Raw genomic sequence first — 14,030 nt, 5'->3', positions numbered from 1 at the left:
TCTAATAAAACCCTGACTCACCTTCTCTCCCTCATGACCGGCAATTAGTATTCGAGCCAACCTTATTAATCTACTAAATCAATTTGACGTGTAATATATTTAGCGTTGTTATTTATTATTTATTTACTGTCTGTTTATAACAATTTTTTGTCGGTTGTTTGCATAGTTCGGCATGGGTTTTGTGGCGGCATCATGCTTACGATTAGTAACTGGGCATGAGTCATTTAGAATTTAGAGGTGTGTTGCGCAATACGTAATTTGGAGTGTTTTTAACGAGTGGAGATTATATTATATTGCAATAATAGTAATAAAATGAGACTCATGTTGAAAGTTATTTTGCTTCACTTGGCAGCCATGGTCCAGGAGAGAGGTGCAAACTCAAGTGCAATGACCGTCAACCTCAATTTGCTTGATTTATCTTATTTATTGATTCAAATGCTAGATGTATGACTGCTGTTGAAATAGAGTGAAAAGTATTAGTTGCTGGAAACAAGAAGGCGAATGTGCCTGGGCTGAGGAGGACAACCCTTCACCGACAAAATCACAGATCTTGATGCCCTTTGAATATGTTGTAGCCCTAGGTGAGTCTAGCAAAAGTGAAGAAGGATTTCATTCCATGGCCCCATTTGCGCCCGCCACACCCACTCAAAGGTGCGAAAAACACGAAAAATTCCCTGTTTTCGTTCATTCAAAAAATCACCAAAAATCCAATTTTGATCGGATTTTCATAATTTAAGCGTTTTTGTGATCTTAGATAGTTGCTTTATCATATCCAATAGCAAACTCAATTTTTTTAAATTTTTTTAGTATTTTCGAAAATTTCCTGACCAGGGGTATGCCTTCGAAAAAATCAAAATTTCAGAAAAATTGAGTTAGCTATTGGATATGATAAAGCAACTATCTAAGATCACAAAAACGCTTAAATTATGAAAATCCGATCAAAATTGGATTTTTGGTGATTTTTTGAATGAACGAAAACAGGGTATTTTTCGTGTTTTTCGCACCTTTGAGTGGGTGTGGCGGGCGCAAATGGGGCCATTGAATGAAATCCTCCTTCACTTTTGCTAGACTCACCTAGGACTACAACATATCCAAAGGGCATCAAGATCTGTGATTCTGTCGGTGAAGGGTTGTCCTCCTGAGTCCTTTCATTTGCATACGGATGAAAATAAATTGAGACAGCAGCATTATGGGTTTGGCAAATCAATGATCTGTGTTTTCAATGGGTCCACTCACCAAAAATATAAACTAAAATCTTGACGTTATTATAATTTGAAACATATTTTGTAATTTAAAGTTAAAATATTATATAGTTAGCAGTTTTACTTTGGATTAAATTTATTTTAAATGTAACATCCAAGGATCATTTTCACCACCTGGCAAGACTTGATATTAATGGATACATAAATACAGATATTGCGACCCGAGAATGAGCGTGTCAAAAAGAACAGATATCTGTACCTGACGTTATTTGGATGACCTCAATTGCATTAAACCCCTCCATCCATACTTTCATAAAAACCCTTCCCATTGTATTTTTTTACACGAAGTTGCCTTCTGCTGGATGAAAAGCATACCCTCGTTTTGAAAATATCCTTGTCAGCATCTGCGTGTGCAGTTGATCAGGAAAAAAATGACGGTACTTTACTTAAATGTACTTTTATGTTTTTTTGCTGGTGTGGTCTGTTTCTGGTATTCCACTATTTCGTACCTATACATACGTACATACGAGTAGAAAACAGACAGAAACCAACTTGTGTAGCTTTTGTTCTGGAAAGAGTTACTTTGAATTAATTGAGTCTGGCATTCACGTCAAAGATATTCGAATTTCAGACAAAGAAATCGGGACATTGTCAAGAGGAAAGCAACTGCGTATGAGAAGCGGACCTTGTTGTTGGGTCAGTTTGATGAGACGTATTATTCTGTTGCTCAACAAATGTTGCTCAGAGCTTTCTCGGGGCTTATCAAACTTTATGTATTTATAACCTGGGATGACCCTGAACTGCAACTTATTCATTTATATTCTGTTCAACTTCAATGTTTCTTGAATACGTGTTTGTATGTGATACATGCATCTAAATATGCAGATACACGTACACACGTATACATTATTGTCGTAGTCCCAAATTTGAACCAGTTCCAAAAAACGAGAGATATCATAGTTATTTTCCTTCCTGATTTCATTCTCAATTCGAAAAACTCAGAATGAGTTCACGTCAAAGGAATCGTATCGAAGAACCTCTTCATTTCAGTGCCAAAATTAATTCAATAGAATTAATTGTGATCTAATGGATTCAACAGAAATATCACGAGTGCATTTCCTCACCAATATGACGTTCAATCTAATTCAAGCAGAGTCACATGTACAAATTTCTCTGAAAACAAGAATATATTAATGTTTAAGAAATACGTATCTACCCCTGTAAAACATGTCACATGAACTTATTTGCACTGCACTCTATAATCTCCACGGATCACATTTCCTTACACAATAAGCATTATTTTGATAGCTCAAACTTGTAGAGACTAGGGTAGGTTCTAGGTTACCGACATATGTAATCCAAATAAATCTTATGATGAAAGGATGAATTTGACCAAGTCAAATAGTTAAAACTTGGGGTTGCATTTGCATTTTACATAATACGTCGTCGTTCTTCACCAAGGAGTAGCCAAGTCCAAGGTGAGCTAACGCGTTAATAATAGTTAAAAAATACAGTTAAGATAATTGTCTTGCTTCTCCTCCTACTACAAAAGCTAACTGAGAATGGCCAACCTTACCTGCATATATGTATGCATGTATATTATCAATGTAAAAAGCAAGACTGACCAGAAATGTGCCACATGTACATGTAAAATGTCATTGATTCTCTAGTTTCGTGCATGATCTTTCCTTCAGCAGTAAGATATGTTGCTAAAATGGGTGATAATTTCAGACCGATTGTCACTAAATGATAATATTGAAAGGAAGTGGATGTGCAAAAAAGTGCTATGTGAATTTATGACAGAAGGTATTGAAAGTGTGCAATAATAAATACATAAGAAATGAATGGAGATTACTTATATACATGTGTTGCAGGATGATGCACAAAAGTTGGTTTGATCATCTTCTAGTATGTAGTGCACATTGATGGTAGATTGCTCGAAATGCGATCTAAAAATTTTATATTGCGATAAATATTATTAATTGAGATAAATATAGATTAGTTTGCGAATTACATAATTGCCATATATTCAGGTTACATTAGCTGAATCTTTGAGGTTTTCCGAAAAAATATGCACCATTACAGAAAGCATGATTGCATGTATGTACATATGGAAGAAGATAATAGATAATGCATGTTGCGTTGCAAGATTTTCGCCAAATTCTCAAAAATAAACTAATGTCAAACTACGACGCAAATCCTCATGCAAATGATGTCTATTTTTATCTCGGGTTTTCTGAACCATCGTAGAGCAAGTACAAAAGTTGCAACTTATAGCCTTACTTACTACGTATTGCTAACTTAACTTGGGATTAATACAATAAGCAGCAGGCGAATATCCGACGTGTGTATAATTTTGTACATATTCACTTCACTATACTTCTTACGTATGTATCTTACTTGTCTTGTGCTAACCAGGACTATGCATGAAGAAAGGTATTAAAGGAAGAGAGCAATGCTAAAGAACGAGTTGGGCAAAGTCCTAATAAAGTTTTACAGTGCATACACATACGAAAATTTTAAATTCTACAAAGTAAAAAATACGTTCATTCACGTATAGTATGCATACATATACGTTGGACAAGGCAGATTTGTTTCTCGACTTTTCACCATCTATATTTTTCCTCGTCTCCAGCAACTCGGTTGTGCACATTCCATTTATTTAGTACAGTGCAGTTTTTGTCCTTTTCGGTTAAAGAATAATGTGATTGCACTCCAAAAGTTGAAGACATACGTACGTATGCACATACACGAGTGAGAGCTGAAGAAGGGAGCACATTTTACTTACCAGGACATACTTATGTACACACCCAGGCTGAACATTGGATGGGCATTATATTTGGCGTCCACGAAAGAGTTTTGACTTTCATATTGAACAATGACAACTTTCTTCAGATTTAACGATTATTTAACGACTCATTCGTTCGCTATTATGAACCTTAAAAAATAACTTGACAGAGTAATAACCTCAAATTATTAATAGACTGAGTTTCTCATTTCTAAATTTTCTTTAATTTTTGGTTTCTTTTGTGGTTTACCATATCCAATTTTTGCCTTTGATTAGAAAATAGATAAACGAACGCGCAATATGGATTGAGTGGTTAAAATCTACATAGCTAATGCGATAAGATGACATGTTACGTATTATTACTAAGTTCACAAAAGTCATAGCACTCAAAAAAGGCGATATCGATGATATCCCCATCTTCCACTATCCAACCCATACTTGCTTCCACTGCGATAAACATATTACGCTTACAACTTCAAAAATAATATAATGCCATCATGTAAGGAGAGAGTTGGTTATAATCGGCGGTTATAGAGTTGTTTGACACTTGTTGCAGTTTACTTGCACATTCTTAGTTGCCAGTCACCGGTTGCCTCTTGGACTGGTTTTCATTAGTTTGGACTACAAAGTTATAAAAATGCTTTCTAATCCAAAACCACATTATATAATGAAGAATGCAGTTATGAGTAACCAAAGCGAATGCAACGATATATGTGCATATGAATTCTAATCTGCAACGCAATGTTTTCCTTCCCTTGCCATTGACCGTCACACAAACTTTTAGCCACTCGTCTTCTAGTCATTTTTGTTTCATTCCTCTTTTTTATAAAAAGCGACAGATCAACATTCTCTTTTCAGTGATTCATTGTTGTAAAGCAATTTTGAGTACATATATCGTAATTTTGGGTGAGATTATAAAAATTCAGTGCCCTAGACGATACATCACATTGATAGTTTCATTTCACATTCGGATGATGAGGAGAGAAGAGAAATTCTGTAACACAAGATGCACAGTTTTCTTTACTCTTTGGTCTAGTCAAAGGGAAGTCAAAATCAAATGCATATCGGAAAGTGTGATAACCTAGTTGCACTTGTTGCAACATCGAGACAGATTTTGTGAGACATGACATGATGATGTTATTATCAAGGGCAAGGCCCTTCCAACTAGTTCCAACACCCATTTACGTTTGTGTATGTATGTAGGTACGTACGCATACATGTAATATGACAGCTAAGTAAGAGGCAATTAGGGAAGAGAAGAAACGACAAACTGTCAACTGTAACGATTTTCAATGAAATAGCCAGACAGACCCAGTTGTAGTCGTTGAGATTGATTTCTTTCGTCTACATCAAGTCGTTTTTTAAGAAAAAACTGGAGAAAAGTAAAAAATTTGGTTTCTATAAACAAAGCTGAATAGCATTCTGGGTATTTTGAAAGGACCGAAAAGAACAACACAAACGATTTCCTAGAAATTAATTCAGCTGTAAATGTCACCTTTCTTAATTGCAAACATGAATTAAATATTAATGCATCCGCGTACAAAATATGCACAAGAATGGAGAGGAGAGTCGTTGTGTTAGTTGAACAAACACGGAATTTCACACCTTGTTATGGCAAACAAACTTCTGATTTGATCTATTATTTGAATATTATTTCATGAAGGTTATTTTATTTCATGGTATTTCCAGCCAGAGTCAATTGAAATTTATGTATGCATCTTGTGTACATTTCATAAACATCATTGGTGACTATTAAGGTCCCAGATTTAACCTCAGTTAGACCAGGATGTTCGTATTGTTGCAAAATTCAATATTTATGCTTGTGCAAAGGTTGTACACAATTTTTATTATGTGCAAATTTTTCTGTGATTGGCAACTCCAAATACAGATAGGCATTCTGCAACAAGTCGTGATGGACTGATGCGTGCATAATGCCGTGGAAATTCCAGGCTGGAATAAAACTATTCTTGATCAGGGAAACCGACACACTCAACAGATCCACCTATCATAATAAACTATTTGAAATTATAATTTAAATAAAAATTATATAAGAGTGGAAATATTTTCTGGGGATTTGTGTTTCAAATGTTAATCGATTAGTGCTAAAAGTGCTAAAAGGATTGTCAAGTAGGCGATTAATTATACAAAATTTCCTTTGAGAAAAAGAGGTTCCATCCAGATCATGAAAAACAAAAAAGGATAAGTAGCCAGCATAATGCCCGTTTGGCTGAGCTTAAGTGTTAAATTATGCTAAAAATATGGTATTTATTATTAGCCTCATGATGATGTGTTAAAACCATTTGCAGATCTTTTCAGCTCATGTGGTTTCAATGAAATAATATTACTTATTTATTTAAGTACAAAGAAATTGGGAGACTCCAGATCTTACTATTAGTCATGGGGAAAATCACATATGAGTAGAAAATAGGTTTTGTGATTAAATTCATCCAAACACAATTTACCGCAAAATTGTAAAGAGAACAATTAAACCATATGGCAAGATTGTGATAATCCTCTCTAAAATTTTCCATGAGTCATCGCGAAGCATCACCATCTAATTTAATCAGTTTGATCCAGCAGAATTTGTGGTTAGTTGATTGTCCGCATAAATTCTCTTTGTCACATTAACAACACCTCTCCCAGTAATTTCCTGGAATATGGCAGTATGTACAGTGTATCTGCATGCATTTGTGCCAGATTCGAATTTTCTGAAAATATAATTTAGCAATAAACGTTTATGGCGTTTCACTGAACAAGCCGAACGTGAAGAATTTACATGACAGGTCGTCTACGGGATTATTCAGTCTAAAGCATACAATAATCAGTATGCGAACTATGCATGCACGGAAACGATCGATTCAATAGAACTTGATATTGAATTAGCTGGTTATCAGACTATGTTTCCCTTATTGTACAATTTGAGTGCACACATTTCGTCTTTAACTTATTATGGTTATAAGTATATGATGCAGACATAAATAACCGGACTGACGACGTTTCATACATGCATGGTAACAACAGGAGCACAAAGTACGTTTTACCGGCTTTACATACATATATGCAATTCGAGGACTGGGAGGTTAACTAAAGGACCCTTAAAAATGTTAAAGGTAATAAATAGGTTTATGCACCATTCATCCATCCCTTGGGTGAAGCACTTCTGAAGAGCTGGAAAGGATGTTGGGTAAAAAAGAATAAGGATCATTTTTATCCTGATTGTTCGTGTGTTTGCAAGTTCTATTAAGTTACTAAGTTTAAGTGAGTGCACCCAATTCACTACTTTCTGAGAAGCAAAGGTCGATAATGTTATTCATTCCAACTCCAAAACGTTGGAGTGAACATTTTAAAGATACCTCTCAAGATAATGGATAATGGATGGATAGATATCCATAAAATGGATTTAAATTTTATAAAATCCCACAATTACTGTTATATATTCTAGTATGCAAACTAATAATGTTTCTCAAATCCATGCTTTCCATTCATTTCATGCGACAATCCGTCTTGAAGAATGAGTACAAATACGTTGTAATATAAATAATAATCTGCTTCGTCCACCTTAGTTTGTGATTAAATCATGTTATCTGTCTTTGAGTATCCGCCTCCCAAAAAGGTGAGCTCGATTTACATTGTTTTCATACAAACACGCTACGTGTTACACAGCCTGTGATGATATGATGTGGGGAAAAAATTGACATGAAAAAGCAATGCCTACTCTCTGTCCACCTGGAGGAATAACTTATTGAATTTGTTTACTCATTTTATTATGTTCGGAGGCGGATAAGGTTATCGTGATCGCGCTCACATGCATGTTGCTCTTCAACGACCATTTATAATTTTGCGTATTTAGAGAACAGACGAAATCCAGATTCATCCATCCTCCATGCTTTATGTGTGTTTAATAATGATTTGTATGACTAGAACCTGGCTGAATAATGTATCTATGTAGAATTCAATGGATGGACAAATATATTATGAGTCTGCTTTCCAACAACCCACCGAAAACCACATCTACGTTTTATCTCTATCCTGTCTACCTGGCTGAAATTTGTTTAATTTTATCAGCAGCTTATTTGCAAGTTGTGGGAAGAACAACGTACATTTCTTTCTGAGGAATATAACCATCCATCACGTCTCATTTCTCTACCAGCTCCAGGTGAATCAACAACAGGACTATCATCACTCCGATAACTTGCTCGTTTCTTCTCAAAATAAACCAAAAATCATTGATCTCAAGGAAGAAAAATTGGATTTATCAAAATAAACGACAGTTTGGGATTCTAGTCAACAGTTCATTTGGGTTACTTACTTGCATTTCCTGCCAAGAGGAAGACACGAGGCGCAATTACAAGGTAAATGTTTTTGATTAAGTATTAGTGCAGCTATAATTCGAACGGAAATTTATTTCTGGCCCGTCGCATATCATATCTCTGGCGATTGGCTTTATATAAGTAGATGACAACAAAAGGGATATAAATCCTCCTTCCAGTCATGACTCACTTTGAATGTTGCATATGAAATTGCATGAATGCATACGTGATGATTCGTTCGTTGGATTCGAAAAATATCTGATGGAGAGTTTTGTTATTGGAAGAGAGGAAGATGATCATCAACGAATGACGCAACTGAGACTCGATTTACGTACCAGTTTTTGCACGGGGATGATGATGATAGGAGGAGATGAACCGAAGTGGATTGTTGTGAATGGGACGACAAAGTTTTTTAGCGTCATTTAGCATGCATAGGAATGAGATGAGTTGACACTACTCCGTTTGAGTGTTTTTTACCACGTAGTCACACCAGATATACTTACTTATTTATGCATGTGCAGCCTTTTACGAAGTAAATAGTACGTACTTGGCTGCTCTGATTCGACATGTGAGTGAGTACAATTGATCTTATGTATAATGTGTGTTTCACAGGCAGGCGAAAGGATAATGGTGGTGGTGGATAACATGGGGATGGAGCAGGAGAATAAAACTTGGGCGATAGTCTACGCCAAGAGTCAGTCGCTCTGGTGCAGTCTGTTAGTGAACTTAGTGAACCTGCTTAGGCTTTGGCACTCATTTTGTCACCTTTGTTACCTACGCTGGGTCAGTGGTGGGGAAAAAGGAAATTGGAGTTTGATTGGCGAAACCGATATCAACGCCAGCACTTACACGAGTGATTGTTGTGCTCAACAACAACAAGAAGAGCAAGCAGACGACGTTACCACGTATTCTAAAAAGAAAATGACGATCCAAGTTTCCGCCATGGCTGATGCCATGGTCAGTCCTGACCAGGACCAGCACGTTCATGAACAAGTCCACAAGTTTTCGCTTCCCATTACCCTAAGACTGAATTCCGAGGAGTTGTTGGAGGGGTCATCAGATGGGGATGAAGATTTGCTCATTGACGAGTTCAACCGAAGAGGTTCTACACAAAAGACGGAGGATAGAGACAGTTGCAGTGGGTACTCTTCAGGAAGTGGGAGCTCTCTGCCAGGCTCACCTATCCCGAGCTCAAATTTAAAAGAGCTTGCCCACTTGTCCTCAGATGAACATGAAAACGACTGCTTGAATGGCGGAGAAGCTGTAGCCCTTGCTCCAAGACGAGACAGTGATTCCAGTACTGCGAGTGATGATGTAGATGTTGAAGTATCTCCGGAAGTCGCGGCACGAATCGTCTCCCAAGTCGAGTCTATGTTTTCAGATGATCATTTGGCTAAAGATGGATTTTTGCTCAAGCACGTTCGAAGGCGATCTGATGGCTTCGTGTCACTCAAATTGGTGGCCGGTCTGCGTAAAGTGAAGCAAATTTCGAGGGAGTTTCCCGTGGTACTGAATGCTCTCAAGTCTTCGGATAGCTTAGAGGTGAACACTGATGGAACCAAGATCCGAAGGAAAGAACCCCTAACCTCCGAACTCAAAGCGATGCCCATCAAACAAGCAAAGAAGGAAAAGACGGCACCGGGTGGCGATAAGGAGAAAAACCAGGCTGAGAAGGAGAATCAAAACTTGTCTGATGACCAGCAATTGGCTCGGTAAGCATTCAATTCGAAATATCATTTTTTCTTAGACTCGTGAGAAAATAACGAGACATGCATAAAAGTTGGTTGCATACTATTTTAGGCGATGATAGGAGAGTTAGTTTAGTTTCACATTTTTGCGTGAGTATGTTAAAAGAAACTCTCTCTCGCTCGCTCTTCCAATTAATTTGCATGCAGATGGTTGCAATGCAGTTGGTTCAAGTTATGCTTGTACATTATTATGTATGATGATGATGATATGATGGGACCAAAGCGGACTGTCTCACTCAGGAGGGGAGCTTGCGAGGTTGATAATAACAAATCCTGATGCCCTTTGGATATGTGGTAGGGTCCTATGAGTGTACTAAAACCCTGAAGTAGTTTGACTCCATGGCCACATTTGCGCCCGCCACACCCACTCAAAAATGCCCAAAAAACGCTTTCACTCCAGGTTTCACTCATTCAAATCCACGCCAAAAATCCAATTTTACTCGGATTTTGAAATTTCTTTCACCATTACACTCCCAGATAGTTTCTTTCTTCAATCCAATGTCAAACTCAATTTTGATGATGATTATTTCGCAGGCATAATTTGCGTTGTGGATTACTACAACAATGCTCATTCAGAATTTTAAATTTTAAAAATACTAATAATTTCGAAAATATTGAGTTTGATATCGAATTGAAGAAAGCAACTATCTGGGAGTGTAATGGTGAAAGAAATTTCAAAATCCGAGCAAAATTGGATTTTTGGCGTGGATTTGAGTGAGTGAAAACCGGAGTGAAAGCGGTTTTTGAGCATTTTTGAGTGGGTGTGGCGGGCGCAAATGTGGCCATGGAGTCAAACCACTTCAGGGTTTTAGTACACTCATAGGACCCTACCACATATCCAAAGGGCATCAGGATCTGTTATTATCAACCTCGCAAGCTCCCCTCCTCAGTCAGATCGTTTTTTTGTTACCTAAACTTTTCAATTTCATTTTTTTTCCTGTGGTGCATAATGCATACTAATTAATGGCGAGTTAAATAAGTTCAATGTTCAGTTTCAGCCCAAAGGCGATAGTATTTAAATTTGCACTCACTTGTTACACACGCCTAGAGAGAGATTATTGCGATGACTGCATTATCAACGCCCACATGCTCAAACCTCATGACTGACTCAACATGCTAACTTACAGTTTCCTCTCTCTCCTTACAGAAAACGACGCCAAAAGGGTGACAGGCTGAATGAACTTCACTATGATCGTGGGAACCAGCAGCAGAACCAATACTACAAGAACACTAATTCCGGACGATCTTCATTCTCTTCCACAACTGATGAATCGCCTCTTCGACGACGAGGAGGGTCCCTGCCAATTGCCGCACTCGCGCAACACCGTGGATCCACCGCTGGAAACTACCTGTATCCAAATGCCTCCCCACCGAACGCCGCCTCCGGGTTTCTGCGCCCAAAGTCAAACAGTTACTCTGAAGGGACGGACCCCTCGGCGGCCACCATGAGCTCATGGCTACAGAAAAGGAAGGCCTCCGCCGCTTCCACCCGACTCTCCAGCGGTGAAATTTCTCCCGCAGGTGTGATCCGCCAACCTCGAGGACCAGACGGGTCCAAAGGCTTTCACCCGGGTTATCGTACCCTCATCCTCGAGGAGCGACTTCAACGGGAAATGATGCAACAGTTGAGCGCTTTTTCTGCCTAAGTGCATCTTGTAGCAAATAGAATAAAAATGTGAAATACAAATTTATATTTATATGTAGAAAAAAAGTCAGATCATTATATTATGCTCTTTGTTACAAATGTTATAGTTTATGTTATGCCGTTACAGTTTTAGTTGTTAATTTATACACGAGTATTATATTGTGGAATAACTAGTAGGAATATTGGTACTGAATCTGCCATAGTATGTAGTATAAATATGTCCAATTCAATTTCAAGCGCATCAAGTGGTCTGCGTGCCATTTGCTACCAGATTTTGAGAGTTGAGACGATAATCATCTTGAAACATGTCTTAATTTACCAACATATTATTATTTATTTTATTGACTGTATATTATTATCGCAACATACATATCCTGTACGTATATTTGTTAGGGTTGTCAGTTGTCATTTTAATGGTACATTTAGTATCATAGTCTATTTCATGAAGCTCACATAACAAACTTCTTCTGAAGTTCTTTAGTTCTCTTCCCCCCATCTTTACAACAAAGTTACTTGGTGAATTCACCTGGTATTCATATTTATAGTAATTATGATGTCAAACAAATTTCTTAGTCATTTTGATGTCAAGAAGCAATAACATTTAATATACATTTTTGTTACAAACTCAACAAAACAATTTAAAATGTAAACCTGTGATAAAATTATTACATGCAGTTTATGCAGTCTCCTCGAAATAACTCGACTTTTCTGCTATTGGGTGACTTTATTAATCATATCGATATCATTATTAATCACACGTGTTTCATTAAATCTCATTCATATCATAATTAATATTTACTGAGTTTAGGTTAGGCCAATTGCGTACCATTTGCTCATTATGTGACATGCGGCATATGTACATATCTATCTGCGTCATCCGCATACTTTGCTGGTCTGTCAACCAATCGTACTTAAGTATTCGTCATGGGATTATTTCAATAATATTTTTATCGTTACATAATTTCCATTAAATATTAGTCAATCTATAACTTTTGATTTGTAAATTTTTCCACATCAAGCTAGCAGAGAAATACACAACAACAATTTAAATAATGCATATGGTCCAACTTTCTCTGCGATATGTCCTCCAGAGCACTTTCGCTATCGTCAATCGTATTTTATTTAAATTTTGCGAATTACGATTGCCCAATTCGAGTTTGTTTATAAGCTTTAGAAAGTAAGAAAAGTTTTGCATGTGTCATTTTTTATTTACGGTCGATCGTACGTATAACAAATGTTGCATCATCACTACGCATTGACTCAACTAAATTTCTATTTTCTAAACCGTCAGACTTTTCGGGGCCCTAAATCTTGATTGTTATACTGAAATACAGTTGCATATTATGTGTATGTACCTATAACTTTAAATTTAGTTATCAAATATAAACATGTTTTGATAGGAAAACGGCATTCCTAGTAAAATTAGGTCAGACTGATTTTTTTTGTTGAAAAGAGGACAAGTTTACGGTTTGGCGTCGCCAATGATGCACTACAATCTCCGAAAGCATAATACCAAACAGATGCAATTATGTGTATAATGCATTCAAACTGAATCAAACTGGCATTAAAACTATTACTCCTCTTTTATTACAGGTTATACAAGATTTTCACATGAATTAACTTTAATATTATGTGGGTAAATACTACTTCTAAAATTAATTGTTATCAAAATTAAAAAATTTGGTTAAATGAATTGTGCTCAGATCCAATATATTTTGTTTTAGAATTCCAAATATGTCGGCTAAATGCAACTGGTTAATCCCTGATTAGCGTTGCAAATCAACGGCACCTAGTAAAGCAACTGAATTAATTAAAAATCTTAATTTTATTACACTATGAATTTGATATGAATTGCCAAATTGATTCATTGCAAGTTGTTTAACTGATAAATACAACACCGACGGAATCATAATTTTTTTGTTGCAAATTCCCAGTGCCACTGACAAAGCAACGTCTCGAGTCTCACCGCATCACCAACCAGCCAGTTGGTAAAGGAGAAGGAATGTCGCATTTTCGCTGTAAAAAGGGCAAAGTAGGTCAGTCAAGCCCAACTATAAGCCGGAGACAAGCCCATGGGCAACGACGGCTGCTGTTTTTTTTACTGTTGTATTTTTTTGCGATCTGCCATTCTGCTCAGTTCATTCCGTCGATGTTACGACGTATTGCTTACATAAATGTTTGGGATGCTAACAACAAGACTTTTTGTATCATGAACAGAGTGGATTATCTGCGTCTTATACGTACGCATATGCAAGTAATACCGTGAATGTATGAAGTTGTGCCCACTGCCCATCAAATGTTCAATTCTCATTCCAGGAAAATTTATAATCGTCTTTC

The 14,030-nt window shown here is 36.9% G+C and overlaps 1 protein-coding gene and 1 long non-coding RNA gene across 2 annotated transcripts; one reads left to right on the top strand and one right to left on the bottom strand.

The window, feature by feature from the left end:
- Positions 1–8,122: 8,122 nt before the first annotated feature.
- LOC110856935 lies at positions 8,123–12,396 on the top strand. Its single transcript, XM_022105524.2, has 3 exons — positions 8,123–8,342; positions 8,913–10,012; positions 11,196–12,396. The coding sequence occupies exons 2-3, from the start codon at positions 8,928–8,930 to the stop codon at positions 11,692–11,694; spliced, it is 1,584 nt and encodes a 527-aa protein (XP_021961216.1). The 5' UTR covers positions 8,123–8,342; positions 8,913–8,927; the 3' UTR covers positions 11,695–12,396.
- An 860-nt stretch (positions 12,397–13,256) lies between these two features.
- LOC118435419 lies at positions 13,257–14,030 on the bottom strand. The gene is made up of 2 exons (XR_004834739.1): positions 13,660–14,030; positions 13,257–13,482 (listed from the first exon to the last, which is right to left on the bottom strand). It is a non-coding gene; the product is annotated as an uncharacterized LOC118435419 (long non-coding RNA).

Source organism: Folsomia candida, unplaced genomic scaffold (assembly GCF_002217175.1).
Source record: "Folsomia candida strain VU population unplaced genomic scaffold, ASM221717v1 Fcan01_Sc001, whole genome shotgun sequence".
Taxonomy (NCBI): Eukaryota; Metazoa; Arthropoda; class Collembola; order Entomobryomorpha; family Isotomidae; genus Folsomia; species Folsomia candida.
Note: the sequence above shows the minus strand (reverse complement) of the source record. Positions and strands in the feature narration are given on the sequence as shown.

Excerpts from the sequence above, each read along its gene's own strand:
- LOC110856935 (XM_022105524.2), top strand. The coding sequence starts at position 8,928 with ATGGTGGTGGTGGATAACATGGGGATGGAGCAGGAGAATAAAACTTGG. Across the intron at positions 10,013-11,195 it reads GATGACCAGCAATTGGCTCG|AAAACGACGCCAAAAGGGTG; the intron begins GTAAGCATTCAA and ends CTCTCCTTACAG.